At 36.6% G+C, this 21369-nt stretch overlaps 1 protein-coding gene across 2 annotated transcripts in view; it reads left to right on the forward strand.

Annotated features, from left to right (window-relative positions):
• Positions 1 to 21369, forward strand: part of LOC117416275 (AT-rich interactive domain-containing protein 5B) — an 85317-nt gene that overhangs the window by 13807 nt on the left and 50141 nt on the right. For both annotated transcript variants that reach the window (XM_059026496.1, XM_034922262.2), the window contains one exon: positions 18428 to 18658. In XM_059026496.1, coding sequence (XP_058882479.1) covers positions 18428 to 18658 — 231 coding nt within the window. The remainder of the gene's footprint in view (positions 1 to 18427; positions 18659 to 21369) is intronic.

Raw genomic sequence — 21369 nt, forward strand, 5'->3', positions numbered from 1 at the left:
ACCAAAGTGTAAGAAAAGAAGGGAAACATAAAAAGGCAGAGTCAAAGCTGTTCCTTTCATCTTCTGATCACTGTAACACATTCAAAGGACAAGGGTCTATAAGATGAGAATTGTGCTTACAAGAGAGGGCTGAAAATGAAACATTTACTATGGGTTGTTTCACCTTGAATGGAACTTCCACAGGGTATATTGACAGACATTAAGGTGTCTATTGTCTATAAATGTCAGCAGAAACTACAGTATAATACTAACATAGCTGAATACTGTGCAGCTGCGTTGGTATCTATACATGTTGTAAATGACTAAACCTGAGTATTGTTTTTTGATCAGCTTACATACAATGGTTTGCCCTTTAGAATGGGTGCCTTTCCAGTTTGAATCTGTTGAATTAAGAGTTTTCAGTATGGTTCTTGAAATTTTAGATGTTTTGCTTGTTGATTTCCTCAAATTACTAGTGCTGGAAAGAGCATTATTATTATTAAAAAATATTTAAAGTGAAAAAATATGTTTTATTTATTTTGATGTAGTACATAACAGATCACACCTGGTGGCAAGTTTGAAGTGTGTGATAGTTTTGGCATACTAAGGTGTATAAATTATTTGACATATTTTCCGATACACAAATGGTCATTTTTGCCTCTTATAAATACATTTCATACAGTAGTTTTTAATATTTAAATATTTGTTACAGCACATCTATTTTCATTAAAGAGCAATGTTATCATTGCAGCAGTGTGGAGTAGTGGTTAGGGCTCTGGACTCCTGACCGGAGGGTCGTGGGTTCAATCCCAGGGGGAGGGGGGCACTGCTGTTGTACCCTTGAGCAAGGTACTTTACCTAGATTGCTCTAGTAAAAACACAGCTGTATAAATGGATAATTGTATGTAAAAATAATGTGATATCTTATAATAATTGTAAGTCGCCCTGGCTAAGGGTGTCTGCTAAGAAATATAATAATAATTGTTGTGTAGACCTGCCCTATTACAATGAAATTATTTCTTTGCTTATTCCCTGTGTGTTAACACAGAACTCAGAATTGGTGTGATAATTGGAGATGCAGCTCTTGGGAGTCAGTCGGCAGCCTTAGTAATGATTACACAGCCCTTCAATCACCATGGAGTGAGAAATAATAACATTGAGGCATTTGGTAGCACTATCTGTGAAGTTGTGCCATTGAGCAAACCTTTTAGCTGGAGTGGTGTTTTTTCATAATATTTTGATGAACTCGGACTAGACTTAAAGGGGTACAGCATCAGCATTTTCACTATATGTGATATTTCACCTGTTTTATATCCCATTACGTTTGTTTTGTATAATTCTCTATTGCTTTGTTTGGTATAATTCTCTATTGCTTATTTTGCTTGAATAACTATTTACCAAGCTTAACTAATGACCCTTTTCAATCACAGGGTCTGCTTCTGAAAAGACCCCCCCAAGCTGAATTTCTGAAGTGTTTTTTACATATGATCACTAGGGGTGTGTAACTGTAATTTCTGAACCCCCCCCCCCCCCCGCAATTGTGGCAACCAGAGTGGACACAAATTACAGTGACACACCACTAGAGGTCATTTTTCCAACCGCCTCACTTCAGAAATTCAGCTTTTAAAAGCTGACCCAAGAGGCTGAGAAAGGAATTTTTGGCTGGAAATGCTAGTAAGCCTGGTGAACAATGATCTGAGAAGAAACCACAGTAGAGATTACTAGACAACACACATAATAGGATTTTAAACAGTTAAGAAATGAAATAAAAATGTAGATTTTAAAGGAGTGCCATGCAAGGCTTTAAAGACGTGTACATTCAACGTTTCATCTTATTTTTATTGATTTTTTTTTTTTTTTTACTCTTTTCAATTCAAATATTTGTGACTCCCATTTTCCTGCCACAACAATACTGGTTCATTTTTTTTCAGGTGTTGCAGTTGGTGGAACTTCAGATACTGTAGGAAAATGTGTGGGTTTCCGGTGGGGCCCTAATGAGATGTAACAGCAGGAGTGGTACTGTAGTGTTGAGGCAAGGCAAATTGGTTTAATCTAAGTTAACGAGGGGTGCTGTCTGAAAAGACAAATATTTTGTTATTCTTATGGAAATGCTAAAAAAAAAAGCCTTGGTTATTACTCCTTTAAACCTGTTGAAACCTGTAGCTTCAGACTTTCTTTGAAATGGTGATTAGATAGTGTTTGATAAATACATGGCACAAAGAACTGTATAAAAAAATATTAAACAGATACCCAAAGTGCCTGTTCTATTTGTCCTGGGTGGAATTTCATTCCCAAGTGTTTTCTCCTTTTTTTTTTTTTTTTTTTTTTTTTGTGAATCGAAGGCCAGTCTGGTTCTCATTAGTGAGGATAATATCTCTCGCTGTTTTTTTTTTTGGTCATATGGAATACTTCTTGCACACAATGAAGTACGTTTATACTGTAGGAGGTTGTCATTTTTACATGTTGGAACAGGAAAGTTCTTAATCTTCCAAACATTGTCTAGTTTGAAAGAAACACGGATATGAAACTCATGATTCATTCCTACACTCAAATTGCCATATTATTTACTAAAAATAAAAAAAATACCATTAAAGAGGGGCGATGACATGAAGCTCACAAGGTTCCTTTTTTAATAAAGGAATGAGATGGTGATGTAATAGAGGCTGGCATTTGGTTAGCACACAGAATCTTCCCAGGAATAAAACCCTAATCTCTTCCCATAGAGCTGTAACCAGCATGGTTGACTCTTTTAACTATTGTGTATCTAGAGATATACAGCATAGCTCTCTATGCAGTCCAACAGAAGAGTATTCTTATTTAATGCGGTGTTAAATACCACAATCCAGACTGCCTTGGATGGCTCATTAAAAAAATAGTTTAAAAATAAAACTTACAACATGTTCAATGTAAACTTGCCTGTTCAGTTGTCATATGGAATAATCTGTATACACAAATTCAAACATGCAATCTAAATCTAAAGGTGAAACTATAAGAAACTAAGGGGTTGAGTTAATTACCCTATACCCCATCAGGATAAGCTAGATATCTGTAAGCATTAAACAGCACTTTGTTGCATTAACCACCTATCCATAGTTATCCTGGGTTTATCCCTAAAAATAAGTGGTTGATGCAATCAAGGGGATTCCTGAGGCTGTAAATTGATCTAAACAAATCCAGCTATCCAGTATAGGTTGATCAAACCAACCGCAAAGTCAAGTTGAAAAATGTTTGTAGTGATTTGTTTAATATTGTTTAGCACACACTGATAAAGACATGATGTAACCGGAACGTTTGTTTTAACTATAGGACAGGAATAATAGGGCTTAAAATTATGAATGAAAAAAGAATCGTACTACTCTATGTACAAAAGAAATAAAAAGAAAATTGAAATGCGATCAGATAAAGAATTTGCATGTTACTTCATATAAACGGGAGGGGAAGCCTTTAAAGTTCTAAGAATATAACAGAAATGTGTTAGTGAAGAAATGAGGAAGTTCACATCTTTCTTATCTCCCACTGTAACAGCTAAATGCAAAGTATATCATTATTAACAAACAGCGCTGCTTTTGAATTCAGTGCATATGTTTCAGTCTGTGCCAAAGCAGAACTGAAATTATGCACAGCTGAAGTGACAGCATAATGATACAAAAGAGAACACAGATTGAACAGCAGCATTAGCATCCTAAACTGTGTGTGCAAATTATATGCACAAATTTCCCAGAGCCACACAATTTATATCATCTTCACATCCTCACCATCATCATACAATATCTGGATGCAAACCTAATATTTTCCATTATGTTTCATGTATAGCGGTTGGTGTGATGGGTAGTGGGTGTCCTGTTTGCTTGCAGCAAGCTTGTTGTCAAGCAGAAAAGAATGAACAGTGATTTATCTGTTAAATGTGTTTGGCTTGTTGCCCTCTGGTTCTAAGGGAACTGTGTGTATGGCGCACACATTAACAGGCAATGAGCACTGACCTTTATTTTAAGTAGTATAATGCTTTAAAATGCCATTGATATTAAAGATTTCAAACAAAGATGAATGGGTTTTTGCTGGTCTTGTTTCTTATTTTTCTAAATTGTGGCTTCCAATGAATGGCTGTGCTGGCATAGGGAAGCAGATAAACAGAAAAGTAAAAGCATTTGATATGTTAAAGCTCTGGTAATTTATTCTGATTGAAAGTACATTTATTCAGACATATTTAGGGAAAGTAAACTTACTGTGGAGCCAATTCGCATTTATAAGAAAAAGTCTTATTACTTTTCGCCATTTCTTTTAAGAGTTGATCTACAGGTCTAGATTCCTGCCATAGACGCACGTTTCATAGCTAGAGCAGCCTAGTAAGCGTCAGCCCCATCTAGTGCAAAGCAGTGTGTTGCCAACAATACAAATGGAATCCGAAGTCTAGCTTTCATGTTAAATATATCTGTGGGAGGCGAACTAAAGAGCTGCACCTAACAAACACAGCATCGGAGAAACTGAAATAAGAAACGCACAGCCAGATTGCAAGCATCGTATTTGGAGCTACTTAAATATTTTCATATTGCCCTGGTTTTGTATAGGAATCCACCCATGGTTTAAAATTTGAATTGCAATACTTATGAATTTACCAGACTGCGTTATTATAACCACAGCTTTCTAACATGGTTGGTTGTAAACTCAGTAATATTCATTACTTTGAGACTGAAATAAGAAATAGCCCCTTCTTTGATGATCCAAGGTCTGCCTAGTCAATTGATAGAAACCATGATGTATTGCCGGAATGTTCTTCCTTTTAAACTAATTTGCAAGTACAAACATCCCAAAGTGATTAAAGTAATGTTTTATTTAACATTACATGCTGCTACGTTCAGTGCAACAGAACTGAGTGGTTCAATGTTCGCTCTGAGCCATTTAAAAAAAAAAAAAAAAAAAAGCTTCATTTAAAGTCATCATGTCTTGATTATTTGCAGACCTGCAAGCTGGAAGTTTAGATGCCCATTTTTTTCTATTATAAAACACTGATCTGCTCGTATCATTAGTTCCCTTATGACTTAAGTCTGGAAGGTAGCCAAGAAGTCGAAATCTGTGAGCAGTAAATCATGTGCTAGAGTAGAATAAACTGCATTAGTCCTAAAAATTTATAAACGGGTTGAAACATGAAGTAAAGTAAGACATATGTTTAATTATCTCATGTCTTGTAATGTAAATTGGATTTTAGTTTCGACACTGATTTACATTACATTGCTGTAACTTCCAGCTGCTTGGACATTGTTGTGTTCACTTTGCTGTGGGATAACAGCTGTGCTGGTAGACTGTTAAACAATGTGCACTTCTCAAAGGGGTGACCTTGTGAGGAAATGAATAGTTTTATTGTCTGCCCATTACCCAGCCTGAAACAACAGTGGAGTTATTAATTTGACTTCTTCTGTAACATAAAAGCTCCAAAACAGCCAGCAGCTGTGTGAAAGACCCATAATACAGATAGAGTAATACTCTCTGTATTCAATTGAAATGAAGATTTCCTTAATGGTATAGTGCTCCATATGGGGGTCCTTACATATTTACGAATATTGCTACCTTGTAATTCTGTGTTGAAACCATCTGTTGGTGTTTCCTGTATAATAACTATATCTGCTTTTAAAATGCTGGTTTGCTTGCTCCTCTGGTATAATGTAGTGCTGGGACAAACATGGGTTAGTTCAGCATATTCTTTCAAAATGTAAATTAATATTGAAAATCTCAAGGGCAAAATAACTCAGTACCCCATCACATGACCTATTAGGGAAAGGAGAGACATGCTCTTCTGTAAAGTAGAATGTGATTTCAGCTGTCATTTATGCATTGGTTTCCCTCTAGATTTGATCTTTTTGACAGTCATTTTAAACAATGTTTGTTCCAATATTACATGGCTTGTAAATCTAATGTATATCAACCTGGGGCTGCAAATTATTGGAACAACATTAATATTTGGCTATCAGGATGGGAAGATAAATTTCCTTTATAGAATGTAAACAAACCGGATTGTCAACAAGGTCGCCTCTTTCTAATAAATAAAAGTCATTCACAATGTCTTCAATGCATAGAAAGCTGAACAATGGAACAAGCTACTGCAGCAAACAGACTTTGAGACACTTTGGTTTTAAATGAATAAATTATGTAATATTCAAAATTTTATGGCAGCCCCCAGATTTATGAGTGGTTTATATTTTAGAGGGTAAGTGAAAAAGCATGTCTTGAAATGCCTGCCAAAGGAGAAAACAGCACAATGCACTGATAATGTACTCTCCTGTTATCCCCGCCATCTAATCCATCCTTTCTGTCAGATCTTCATACTAATGACCTTTAATTGCTTCCATTGAGCAATTTCAGTATTTTCTCTTCTTGTGCTCTCTTGTTAATGTATTCATTTTCATTGGAGGGGAGAAAGGGTGTAGCATTTGGTTGGAATACCCCGTTAAAATATCATATTTAATTTACAAAACGGTTTTGGCATTTGAAGTTGTGTGTAGACATTTGTATAGCATTGCCATTGTTATTTACACCCCTGTGTTTTCAGCTTAACTATATTTAAATCAGATAATAGATCATTGGAATAAAAACACAGTTTAGCAAAAAAGGTTTTTGATCAAAAAGTTATTTTAAGTCTGACATTTAAAAAAAACAACAACAACAACAACATTCTAGTCTGTCGTTGGCTTCTGGAAGTTTATTGAAAATTAAATTTCAGCATATTTAAGATGGTTTTTACCTTGTAAGCCCACCTTCACATATGTTTATGTTTTCCTTTAAAATATTATTAGTGTAATAAAACAAACACCATTAGAAAGTACATTTTATTGATACTGTACAAATAGACCTTCAAAATAAAGCTAAGTGAATAGCTGCCCAAATCCTTTTGATTAAAGTCCTGTTTTGGGCCTTTATTCACTGGTTATAAAGTCTCGTCCATAACTGTAAAACACTCAATGGCAGAATATGTAGTCATACTAAAAGAAACACAAAATATGTTGAAACCTTCTGTGGGCATTCACTACAACTTGTTATTCCACTTGCTGTGGATTTTTTCATTGTATTGTGTGCTAACCAAATTGACTGAGCTATTAAAGGTAATATTTTGTTTCAGTAAGTCCTGTAAGTCCTGCTTGCTTTTTTACTTACCACTAGGTATAATATCTTATGTTTAACTTTACACACACTTTAAACAGAAACATTTTGTGAACAAAAACATCCCCAAATTGTAGACCAAAAGAGGGTGTTTGTCAAAGTAACTATGTGCCATGTAAAAACCAATGCATACTATACCTGTATGTCATAACATTTTTTAAATATTTGCAGTGAATAAGGTGTTGTTATAGCAATGCTGGTAACTATTGTAAGGTGAAACCAGACATAACCACAGAAATCAATTATGAAAAGCATACTGTTTCCATATGCATACCCGAGAGATACGAACAGTTTCAACTTCAGTTGGTTGTACAGGTAATTCTTTTTTTTTTTAACCTTATAAGCCACTGTTAAAAAATGTAGGTGTTTCTTCCAAATATCATTAGTATAACAAAAAAAACGCCATTAGAAAAAACAAAATATGTTAGGGTTCCTGATAGCTGAGTCTGAAGATGTCATTACTGTCTGTAGTAGAGGCTAGAGCAATCCCATTTGACTTGTGTCCCTGCAATTCAAACTTCACAAAGTATTTTTATTATTACTGTTGATGAAGTACAGGTCACAGAGGGCTAAGCTACGGAAGAAGGTAATAAACAGACACCAGGAAATTATATTTCAGTGTAAAAGTGAATGATGTGGATGGCATGAAGTTTGATCTGAAAACACAATATTTTGGGGAGGTTAAAATGGAGTGAGATCTTAGGCTAGCAGTTGTGCCACAGATTATTTGCAAACATTTTGCTATTTTGTTGTGTTAAATTGGTTTGAAATATTACTGGTTTTCTGCTTCTTTATTAGTTCATTTGGAGAAGGGGTATTCTGTTTTCCAACAGCAACCACTTTGTCAGGCGAAAGAATAATTTGGCAGGAGGAATTTTGTATAATTCTGTCATGTATTACAGAAGCTGTAATGCAAACTTTGCAATCCACCAATCAATAACACAGACAGTTACAACTGGAATGTGGCTATTCAAAATCAGTGCAGTGCTTTTGCCGGTTGCTAGGGAGACACTTTGAAATCACAGAGCTTAAAGAATGGAATGTCTAATGTAATAAAATAACACCAGGTATCATAAATCATCAGGTGAGTGTTTTACATTGACATTTGGTTATATTTAGAGAATGTGGTTGAAGTCAATTTGGATTTGTAACAAAAAGAATCAAATCAAGTTATCAGGGCTGGGGCAGAAGGTTATAGAATACCATTCGGCAATGTCTGTTTTCAGTAAATTGGAATAAATGAAGCTCAAAGCTACAAATATGTATCTTGGCATTCAGAACGCAATCACACAAATGTGATTAAGGTAACTAGCAGGCAAATGTTTGGCACATTTCACACTTTTAGGTAATTAAGTGCAGGACCAAACTTGTACAATGTTTTTCCAAGCACTTATTTTATTATTTTTTCTTCTATAGAAAGTTTCCTTGAGGTTCAGGTAACCTTTATAAAAATATGAAACGCTTTGAAGGGCTGTGAACATGCTATGAATGAGACCTTTTAAGAAAGCAAAATAAAGTGTAGAGGAACAAGGCTTTTGTCAAAATGGGCTAACATGCAATTTCCTGATACTGACAATACTATTAGCATATAAAATGGATTTACTGTAAGTATGAAATATTTCTGCAAAGTGAAGCTGTTACTTAAGTTTGCATATCTGTGCATTCTCTCCACATATTTTGCTGGTCAGCTCTGTTTTTAAAACACAGTGAGTTGAGCTGTTCACATGCTGCTTACTGTCTCATGTCTTTTGTTAAAAAAAACGTTGGTGTTGCAGGAAAACAAAAAACAACGCAACAAGTTGTTACATGCATATAAAAGAGAGCTGGTTCAAAGGAAACAGTACAACCATGAAATCAATACTAGTAGACCAGTCACAGACAGCGGCGTTATGTACGCTGAATACCAAATATCTCAATTACTGCCTAATTTTACTCCATAGATTTCCTGTGTACATTATTATGTGAAACAAAAACACATTGGAAATGTGAAAAAAACACCAAGCTATCAGAAGTGCCCAGCCATTTAAAGTGGATATATAAAAAACACAAGCCAAGTTCCAAGAAGCCATTCAGGCAACCTTGCCCAGCACAAAGCAATTGTCCAGGTCGTTACAATATATTTTTTAATTTGAAAGTAAAAATATATGAAAGCATGACAACCTTTATGTACAAAAATCTTCACTAATATACAGTTGAACAAAAACTGAGTATTTATTTTCATTTCATACCGTATTAAATGTCAGTGCTTATATCTGATTGTGAAAAATAAATAAAAAAATAACAAGATAGATAAAGAAATAAATAAATGTCTATGTACTGATTTATGTATTCATTTATTTCAATATTTATTAATGTATTTATTTATTTATGTTTTACTTTGACCAAATATATAGGCTATCCTCCAGCATAGCTAATTCTCAGAAATTAACATTCCTTTTTGTCCAGTGGGGACCACAAATAGCGTTACTCTCATCAACCAGTACCGAGAGGAAAACTTACTTCCTTGCGGCAATAGGGACACAATCATGGGGTTTATATGCAGGCAAATTTACACGTGAAATGGCAATGCGCATGCAAGTTATTATTATTATTATTATTTATTTCTTAGCAGACGCCCTTATCCAGGGCGACTTACAATCGCAAGCAAATACAAATACATTCAAGTGTTACAATATAAGTCATACAATAAGAACAAGAAATACAATAATTCTCAAGTGTGACAAACAAGTTTGGGAGAATTACTCATGTAAATCAGGTTTGTGGCCGAAAAAACCGGCCAAAGAGAGGGATAGGGTAAATCTCATTTACTCGTGTAAATGATGAAACACACTGGAAAATCCACGCCCAGTTTCACATGGAAACCTGCATTTCATGTGTAAATGTGAATGAGCTTGTTTACCCTTAAATTACATCACTATAAATATTGCAAGGGAGCAGGTCGTTGTTACTGTGGATTCCAGGTTGGCAGAAAGTAAATGGCTGGTGGGCTGATTTATGGTTAGCAGTGGTGTAGTTCACCTTAATGATAATGTGGGTGGCTTTTTTATTATTGTTTATTGCTGTTTCTGGCCTGTCATGTTGTATATCTCTTGTGGGTTTACAGTTCTGTATAAAACCACTTACCATGAACTGCGTTATGCCTTTGTTATAGTATTAAAGCAGCTGTTTGAGAATACCCATGCTGTAAAAACTATGCTAAAGTTAAACACGAAGAGCAAGTGAGCTGCTTACTAAATGTCTGCAACTGAATTCCCTTGATTTTGATTACAGCTATGTCCAAAACACTCCGTGTCCAAGCGCGTGTCCACCCTCTACTCAAAATTGCCGGAGCGAGGAGGAAACCTGTGCATTAATAAGTATAGTTAGTGACTTGGATGTGTTGAGCAAGCTCGATCGCCCGAAACAGCGCAACAAGCATGGGTTGCGCTTGTTTTGAAAGGCAGTGCTGCTTTTTTTATCATGAGACTTGGCAGCACTGGTAACCTTCCCCATCTGTTTCACAGGCAGCCACTGATTTCTGAACACCTCAATTTGTTGTCGACAAGAGTTTGTGCAGGATACAGCAGGCAGTGGCAATTTTGGGAATGAACTAATGCTGCACTTCAGTCCGTTTCATCAGTATCCACCACCTCCCTTTCAAGTGCCCACTACCCGTATTTGCCCAAGCATGGTGTTGAATGCTTCCTCAGCAGCTGTCAGCCGTCCGGACGGGTAGGGTTTCTAAGCCAGGGTAGTATACGCAGCATCACCTGATCCCCTATATGCTGTATTGCCTGAATGAAAAGGAAATATATATAACGTCTCTGCCGGTCTTCATCCATGGTGATCTGCAATACCTATTGGTCAGTTTAATTTTATACCTCAGAGTTCATTTTTAATTAATGAGTCATAAGATAAATTAGTTGAAACAGTATTCACTACTAACATGACACCCCACTAATGACAATTGAAAAACAATTTGGGCAAGAGTAGTAAAACACATTATTAACCAACCAGGCACAAGGTATTTTGGTTTATTACAGCAGCTTAGATTCACTCGTGTACCAGTTCTCTGCGCATGGAAACCACATTTTCACAAAATTTCACTAGTAATCTTCAAAAAAAGCATGAGTACTTTATGCATAGCTAATTTACATATCAACCCCCACCTTTCCCATTGATTTATTATTTTTATTATTATTATTTATTTCTTAGCAGACGCCCTTATCCAGGGCGACTTACAATCGTAAGCAAATACATTTCAAGTGTTACAATACAAGTAATACAATAAGAGCAAAAAATACAATAACTTTTGTTCAAGCAAAGTACAAGTGTGACAAACCACAATTCAATAATACAGCAGATAATAGTGATAGTTACATCAGGATATGATTAAATAGTGATAGTTACATCAGAATATGATTAGATACAAAGTACTACAGGTTAAACACTTGGCAGATTACAGTATTCTGAAGTACAGGATTAAATGCAGTAAAATAGGGGGCAGATAAGAGCAAAATACATGAAGGGTGATAGTGTCCCAGGATACAAACAGAGGAGTTCTACAGGTGCTGTTTGAAGAGGTGAGTCTTAAGGAGGCGCCGGAATGTGGTCAGGGACTGGGCAGTCCTGACATCTGTAGGAAGGTCATTCCACCACTGCGGAGCAAGGGTGGAGAAGGAGCGGGCTCGGGAGGCAGGGGAGCGTAGCGGAGGTAGAGCTAGTCTTCTAGTGCAGGCGGAGCGGAGAGGTCGAGTGGGGGTGTAGGGAGAGATGAGGGTCTGGAGGTAGCTGGGTGCAGTCTGGTCAAGGCATCTGTAGGCTAATACAAGAGTCTTGAACTGGATGCGAGCGGTGATCGGGAGCCAGTGGAGCGAGCGGAGTAGTGGAGTAGCGTGGGCGAAGCGAGGCAGAGAGAACACCAGGCGGGCAGCAGAGATTTGCATGACGTCGGGTGAAAAGCCAGGTTTACTCGAGTAAAATAAATTGAGCGAGTGGAAACCCAAAAATGCATTTTACACGAGACATTTTTCTCGAGCATACAGACGTGCTCTAATTTGTTGGTACCCCTCCACAAAAAACGAAGAATGCACAATTTTCTCTGAAATAACTTGAAACTGACAAAAGTAATTGGCATCCACCATTGTTTATTCCATATTTAATAGAAGTCAGACTTTGCTTTTGATTTTTTATTCAACATAATATTGTAAATAAGAAAACAAATGAAAATGGCATGGACAAAAATGATGGGACCGCTAACCTAATATTTTGTTGCACAACCTTTAGAGGCAATCACTGCAATCAAACGTTTTCTGTAGCTCTCAATGAGACTTCTGCACCTGTTAACAGGTAGTTTGGCCCACTCTTCCTGAGCAAACTGCTCCAGCTGTCTCAGGTTTGATGGGTGCCTTCTCCAGACTGCAAGTTTCAGCTCTTTCCATAGATGTTCGATAGGATTCAGATCAGGACTCATAGAAGGCCACTTCAGAATAGTCCAATGTTTTGTTCTTATCCATTCTTGGGTGCTTTTAGCTGTGTGTTTTGTGTCATTATCCTGTTGGAGGACCCATGACCTGCGACTGAGACAGAGCTTTCTGACACCGGGTAGTACATTTCGCTCCAGAATGCCTTGATAGTCTTGAGATTTCATTGTGCCCTGCACAGATTCAAGGCACCCTGTGCCAGGCGCAGCAAAGCAGCCCCAAAACATAACCGAGCCTCCTCCATGTTTCACTGTAGGTATGGTGTTCTTTTCTTTGAAAGCTTCATTTTTTCGTCTGTGAACATAGAGCTGATGTGACTTGCCAAAAAGCTCCAGTTTTGACTCATCTGTCCAAAGGACATTCTCCCAGAAGGATTGTGGCTTGTCAATATGCATTTTAGCAGATTCCAGTCTGGCTTTTTTATGTTTTTCTTTCAAAAGTGGAGTCCTCCTGGGTCTTCTTCCATGGAGCCCACTTTCGCTCAAAAAGCGACGGATGGTGCGATCAGAAACTGACGTACCTTCACCTTGGAGTTCAGCTTGTATCTCTTTGGCAGTTATCCTTGGTTCTTTTTCCACCATTCGCACTATCCTTCTGTTCACTCTGGGGTCGATTTTCCTCTTGCGGCCGCGCCCAGGGAGGTTGGCTACAGTTCCATGGACCTTAAACTTCTTAATAATATTTGCAACTGTTGTCACAGGAACATCAAGCTGCTTGGAGATGGTCTTGTAGCCTTTATCTTTACCATGCTTGTCTATTATTTTCTTTCTGATCTCTTCAGACAACACTCTCATTTGCTTCTCTGGTCCATGTTCAGTGTGGTGCACACAATGATACCAAACAGCACAGTGACTACTTTTCTCCATTTAAATAGGCTGAATGACGGATAACAAGATTGGAGACATGTGTGATACTAATTAAAGAAACTAATTAGTTTGAAATATCACTATAATCCAATTATTTATTATCTTTTCTAAGGGGTACCAACAAATGTGTCCAGGTCATTTTAGAATATCTTTGTAGAATAAGCAATAATCCATCTCTTTTCACAGCTTCTTTGCTTTATTCTATGACATACCAAAGGCATGCAAGTATACATGATAAAATAGCTTTTAATTTCATCACTTTTCAGGAGGAATGAAGCATTATTTCAATGAGCTGTAAGGGTACCAACAAATTTGAGCACGTCTGTATGTCTCGAGCTAAAAAAAAAACACGCATGGAAACTCCACCAATGAGAGTTACAGTGACAGGAAACCAACATTTTTCAGAGATCAAGATCAGAATCTCAGAATGATGAAATGACTCGAAATGAAAAAAAAATGTCCAAAAAAATCTCCAAAATGTGAAAAATAACAAAGTCCTGAGAATTCTCAGCTGGCTGACTTATCTTAATCAAAGAGCTGGGAGATAGCTAAATAAATATGCAGATTCTTCACACCACAGCCCCTTGTTTATTTATAACAGTGACAACCCAAACAAGATGTTTCAGCTGACCTTGGCAGAACCTGATATGCAATATGTTTCTCAATGCATTTTTTATATGGTTTCTAAAATAAATTGCTAAGCCTAAGTCACGCGTGTCTAAGAGAAGCATAGGAAAATAATATGATTTAAGCTTAGTTAGGTAACTGCTCTAATCTACAGCCCCTTTTCTTTTATTCTGTTTTTCAAAGGGTGTGGTTGAATAGCGATCTTTATTTCAAGTACACAACAGTGTTTGCCTTGAGCAAATGCATGATGGATTCCTGTTGTGTGGTTTATGTTAAACTTACAGCATAGGAAAAGGAACACATTACAAAGCACTTAACGCAGGAATCCAATCACATGACTAAATTGACAGTCTGTTTTAGAATGCTGTTATTTGATAGAGAACCCCACTGTGTGAACAAGCTCTTATGTGTATAACTCATATATTATTAGATTCAGCTGCATTCTTCCAAAAATGTGCCCGTTTTACACAGAAATATAATTATATTTGGCTTGTTTACGACTTTCCCTTATAGTTTGACCTTGTGTGCACTCTGCTTTTCCTGAAAGCAGACCTTGTTGGTAGTTTTGTTTAGTTTGTTTGTTTGTTTATTTATTATTATTATTATTATTATTATTATTATTATTATTATTATTTATTTCTTAGCAGGCGCCCTTATCCAGGGTGACTTACAATCGTAAGCAAATACATTTCAAGTATCACAGTAGAAGTAATAATACAAATATAAATATTGCCATATAATTCAAACACAACATACTTTGAAACAAAAGGTAATTGGTAGATTTAATAGATAAAAACAAAACAAAACAAAACCGTGTTGCCTTTATTTTTAAATTTAAAAAAACGTGAATACTTAGCCTACTTATGATTTGTCTTCTCCAATGCATAATGTACACTTAGCAACGCACAAATCTACCGTACTAGCACTAGAAGCAGCACACTCACACTCAAGGTTTTAATGCAACAGGAGACTTCAAACTGGGTTCTAATTCGATGCATTGATTCACCAATATGTAATCGAAGCTCTGGAAAATTTAAGGACAGATGATCAATAATCGATACATCGATTAATTGTCGCACCCCTACTTTTAATGGACCTACTAAGGTATATTTTCAGAAATTAACTTGTCTATTGCCACATCCTTATTTTCTCCATGTGTATTGAATCCTATCTAGGTCCACTTATGCAATTCTAAGTTGATTTGTCCTACTTTGCATCCAATTTTTATTGTGAGCACCATCATTAAACTTTTTTTTTTACTTTTTTTTTAATGATCCCATCTCATAAAGCTAGACAAGATGGCACTCACATTAAAAAATGAATGAGTCAGTCAAACAACTTCCATAGTAAACATTTCATTTCTGGCAGTCACTTGTAGGCAAAATTATATCTTATTATTGAATAATAATTATGTTAGCCTCCTAAATATTGAGAGAGGGACTTTGAGTAATTACAATAGTCAGTAATTAAAATAGAATTTGATGCAGGAAATCAGCAACCTTATATATATATATATATATATATATATATATATATATATATATATATATATATGAATCCATGTAAATAGTTATCATCAGTAGGTCAAAACTTGATTCTGTAACATCAACACAGGAGCTACTTATACAATACAGACATGTTGGTTCAAATAGTTGTATTTGAAATAAACTCATATAAAACGAACCAGACACCCCAAAAGGCATGATTACGTAAATGGACCCCACAGTTGACCAGACAGTCTGCTGTTACACTTAAAGCTGTAAACTGGGAGAGTGTTGACAAAGTTCCGATTTTTAAAGCCATTTCTGTTAATCTGATAAGACATGTGAAACTCAGTCAAGCTGATTTCTGAGGTAATTTTGCAACCAATCAGTGCTTACCTGGGATCTTCACAAAAGCTGCTTGTCAAGAGGTTTAAAAAGAAAATTGCATAATGTGATTTCCCTTCCTCTCTAATGATAGTGCAGCCCTAACCAATTAAATTGCTTATATAAAGATAAGAATGCCTTTATTTAGAAAAGATGGCTTAACAAACAAAAGGGCTGTATGTCGGAGGGGGTTTGAATGGTGGCTGGTCTCTTCTGTGTCCTCATCTGTGGATGTGCTTGCACGGGAGACCGACAAGGGTTTTCACACAAAGCCATACCCAGTGATATTAAAAAGAAACCCATTTAGAAAATTGGACGCGTTTGACAAAGTGTCATTGTCAACATCTTTTGTGAGCAGAAACGTGCATTAATGGCAAATCTGCTTTCCAAATTTCCAAATATAGTATTTTCATGAAAAGTGATTTTTCATTTCAACCCATTCCATCAAATAAAAGCTTTTGAGGCAAACAGAGCAGTCTGTGTGGGTTTGGAAATTACAGCTGTGAGCCTAATAAAACAAATGTCAGTGCAATTACTTGAATTACAAATTAAAACATTAACACACATGGCATATTGGTATTTAGCCTATTATACATAACATATGTATTAGTGTTTGTCTCCATATATCCCTACCTCATGAATGGAAAGTTTAAAATTACGTTTACCCTATTTCATCTGACAATTCTGTCCAAAAGTGACCTGGTAGAAAATTGCACATAAAGGGGCTCATTTGACTAACAAAGAGAAGAGGTTTAGGTGTACTACAGGACTTTAAAAAACAGGTTATATTAAACTCACACCTTTACTGCGTTCATTCTACTGTATGTATAGGCAGAACTGTTTTATGTGTAGCCAAAGTTTACATTTCTTTGAACTATTAGTGAATGTAAAATCGGGCATATTCAAAGAAATTGTACCCATTCGACTCCAGGGAATGTAAAAAGCCACAATGCGTTTAGGAATCTCAAATGAATGGGTCTATGCTCCCGCTTGCAAACAGAGTACTGAATCAAAGCCATGACAGAACTAGAAAGGGTTCTGTTTTTTCTTCCCCTCCTTTAGTTTCTTCCATATTCCCTTGGTTCTTGCTATAGAGTAAAGGAAATATCTTTATTTTTGCATTTGCTTTAGCAATGTTAGCTTGGTACCATCAATTTAGTTGTTTGTTTGTTGGAAACTGAATAAAGATGTGTGACTAAATACACAATTCTGGGCACTCTATTTTATGAGAAGACGGGCCTGGATGACATTCCTGTTTGTTTATATATTCTCAAGGTAGTTTCACATGCACGTAAAAGGCACTTAGGGCCTACCCCCATTTCAAGATGGTCACTGTTTAACATCCATTCATATTTCCTTGTGGGGTACCAGAAATGTGATGTGAGATTTAAGCCTGTAAAGGTTTCTAAATAGAAGTCAAACTTGAATTGACTTTTGACTCCTAGGTACCAACAGAACCATTAAACACCCCTCCCTTTGAGTTTTTGTTGTGGTTCACCAAGGTGCTACATAATATAAAATGTTGTTGTCAGGGTTGTACACATCACAATAAAGGGCAGTTCATATGAGAGAGAACTGGATGTGCATACTGAAAACAGCATTTCAGCAATAGCCTTTCATCAGACCCATTGAAACTGCTAAGTTATAACCGTCATCAGTTATGCATAATTGGCTTTGTTATGTATCTTAGCAATTTAGCTTTTGTTCTCAAGGAGATTTGATGACAGTGGTGCCATGCCTGTTTATATAAAATGAACCCTGCTTCTGCTCTCTAAAAATATATATTCTATTGTGAGGGGAAATATTTTAACTTAACCACTTATAATAACTACCCCCAGTCTAATGTTTTCATCGTTTCAACATGTCAAAGCAAGCCTACAAATTCAGCCCTGTGAATAGCCAGGCTCTCATTTTCTGTTGCTCTTGTTCTGGATTTCTTATTGGAATATAACTAATTGAAGCCATCAGTGATAGTAAGTGCCTTTTTTTTTGAAACCATAAAAATTGCATTTGAATTTCTCGACTGGCTGTTATAAAAAAAGGCAACAATTTGGTTCTTCTGAAAGTGCTTTGATACCTTTGAAGCATTAGTGCTGTGCCGACTGTTTAAGTCACTTAAGCCCGGCATGCAGAAGGTTTCCTACATTTTTCCAGGAAACATCTTCACATGATAATCATTAGTGTTGCCTACTGCTATGGTAATATGTTATGCATCTGTTTCTGTCTGCATACATATAGCAAATATTATTTATTGTAACTGCAGTCCAAACCATTGCAGCATCATCACAAGCCCAAAAAGATCTCTCCTGATTGGCCAAAGACGTAATGTTTCTGGAAAGCCAGGTCCTCTTGTTTTTGTAAACAAGGAAACATCCAACCTACATGAGAAAACCTGTTTCCTTGTGTATTCCAGACTACAACACTTTGGTAACTTGAGCTGTTCTTGCAATTCAGTGTTGTGTTTTTGTTTTCCCAGGTGAAGACCATGATGAGAAGAAGGTTCTGATCCTGAGTTACCCGCAGTACTGCCGCTATCGATCTATGATCGTGCGTCTTAGGGAAAGACCCTCCTCCTTGCTGACAGACGAGATTGTGCTGGCCCTGGGAGGAATCGCAGCCTTGAACAACAACACTCAGATACTGTACTGCCGGGATACCTTCGACCACCCTTCGCTGATTGAGAACGAGAGCATATGTGATGAATTCGGTAAGTCATTTAACTGGATAAAACATCAGGCAGTATTACTTAACGGTAACGTTGATTTGTCATGTCTCGGACAGAGTGGAGTTGAATGATTAAACCACTTACGACTTATCAGTAAGATGATCAACTTGAAAGTTGGGGGAAATGTTGAGAATCTAGCATAATGTTTGCGTACACAATCAGTCCAAGGAAACACCAGCTATGATATAGAGTGTCTCTAGTGTCTGGGATACACTAAGTTGCCTGCTATCCTTAAAGAGAGACTAATAGTAAAGACAGTAAACGAAAAGCTAATACTGAAGTGCTTGGATTGACCAATACAATCAAGGAGTTTATTGAGGTACTAACAATGAATTCAGGTCTGAATTATTGCCCTTAAAATGTGAATATTGTGTCTGATATTTATTCCTATTATTTCTTTATACAAATAATAATAAATGCATGGATGGCAGTTTTAACAGCTGTAACATCAGGCTCATTACCAGTTGTGGGTCTGCATACTCTTTTTTGTGGAAATAATAGTTGGAAACCTTATTCTAAAGCTTTTATTTCTCTCAATATACAACACACACACACACACACACACACACACACACACACACACAAAGGATCCAGGTCCATGTAGTTTTAAAGGTAATAGCAACTGCAATAATACATATCCTTATTTAATAGTGCTCTAGGCAGGGTATTGATGGGGCCGCAAATGTATTGCGTTAACATGCTTTTATTAATATTCACTTCTCACATGTGACACTGGTGGTCAAACAGTGTAACTAATGTACAGATTTATTTGACTGTGCCTGTAGGAGACACTTCTTCATTGTTACTTTGTTTCTTTGTTTCCTGTTATAACTTTATATCATTGTATAAGCTTATACTGTGTTACTAGCAGTTGGTGGCAATATAGTTTTTCAAGGAATTTCCTGAAATTTATTATACAGAAAAATCTAATAAAAAAAGGAAGATATATTATGAGGTTGGTCCTTGTCCAAGTCCAAACTCCCAGCCCCGGTGTTGCCGGCGGTGAGCAGCAGTCCTGGAAAGCAGATTGGCTCTGCAACACAAGCGACTGTGGGAGATGTAGTGTAGAAGCGTTTCTGAACAGCACGCCACCACAGAGTGCGTACAAGCACTCAAATGGAAACATGCCACATGTTAGCTGGAAGAACCACAGAGCTGCAGTGTAAACAAATGAGGAGGAAAACACTAATTTCAAACATCAGAGTTTCCATTTTACAAGGACCACTCTTTTAAATGACAGTATATGTTATTATACTGCATATGTACACTGTAATTAAGTTATAAGATTGGACCAATCTTATTGCCTTGTTGACAGGCAAATTAATTCCAACGTATAATCCAATGCGATACAAAAGATATTAGAGTGTAAATAAAAAACACTTAATTAGCATGTCGGAGCACTGAGCTTAACACAGACATATGTATAGACGATAATGAATGTTTTACAAAAAACGTTTCATCAGGCCCCACTGTTCTAAACCTTATACACAAAACCTGAACCGACTGGTCACCAGCAAATAAAAGAAAAGAAAAGATTGACCTTGAATTAGCAGCTTCCTGCCTGGGGCTGCCACAAAGGTTCAGTTCCTTTGTTGACCAGTCAGTAAGGGTTCACTCTGAACATTAAACCACTAAACTCAACTACGGTACACCTCCCATAGTCCTTTATTGTGCTGACCAATAGGTGCTTACTGTACATTCTAAATGATTAACCATGCCCTATGTTACAGTACTGTTTTAGCATGTTGAGTTGACAACAGTGTCTTTAGCATGTCTGTTTTGTCATTTAGACTGTGTTTGACTAAGTTGTGGATGAGTGTAGTTCACTTTCATTGCTTCTGTTTTTTTTTTAATGATCTCTTGCTTTGACTATGAGTTCACCTGCAGCTTTTTAGTTGTAGTTGCCTGTAATAGACATATGCAAGATCAGCCAAAGTGGGTTTATATTAGTAAGCACCAGCACCAGCACCAGCAGTCAGATGCCAGCAAATCAAAGGAACACTTGATCCAATGTGACAGATCACTAGATGGCACATTGGCTCATAAGGCACTTTGGTTGATCATACATATGTCCGTGGCAGACAACTATAACTTAAAAGCAGCTCCTGAAAGTGTCTTAACACAGGGGACAGTAATAATAATAATAAAAAAAAAGAAAAATACATTTGAAGCTATGTAGTCTTTAAAGCTGTACAGTTCAGCCCCTGTAGTGGACATGTTTACAAAACAATGTCAATGTAACAGAAGTAATTAACATGCTGAAGAATACAGGCTTGAGTAAACTATCAGGGAAAAATACAGTACAGAGAAAAATGCTGGTTGTAATCTGGAAGATTTATTTGTTATTTTCTGTATACATTTCTGCAAGCAGCTGGTTACAGAATAAATTGCAAAGTTAGTACAATGTTGTTTATTAACCCCGAGATTACTACAATAAAGCCTTAGGTCTACTAAGAATTACCATTTGTTTACTGAAAAGGGATTGCTTTTATTTTCTGAAACGCCTGAGCCAGAATACAACAGCTTCATCTTAAACAGATTAAAAAGATTCTAGAAGTTGTTGTTGACTTCAGCTTTGATACTGTTTTATCATTTCCACCCCTACATTTCCAGGGTAAGAAGTTCAGAATAGCTGAGGCAAGGCCAAGTTGAATATCACATTTTTAAATAAATACAGAGCAGTACCTTGTTGG

The sequence above is a fragment of the Acipenser ruthenus genome, chromosome 7 (assembly GCF_902713425.1).
Source record: "Acipenser ruthenus chromosome 7, fAciRut3.2 maternal haplotype, whole genome shotgun sequence".
Classification (NCBI taxonomy): domain Eukaryota; kingdom Metazoa; phylum Chordata; class Actinopteri; order Acipenseriformes; family Acipenseridae; genus Acipenser; species Acipenser ruthenus.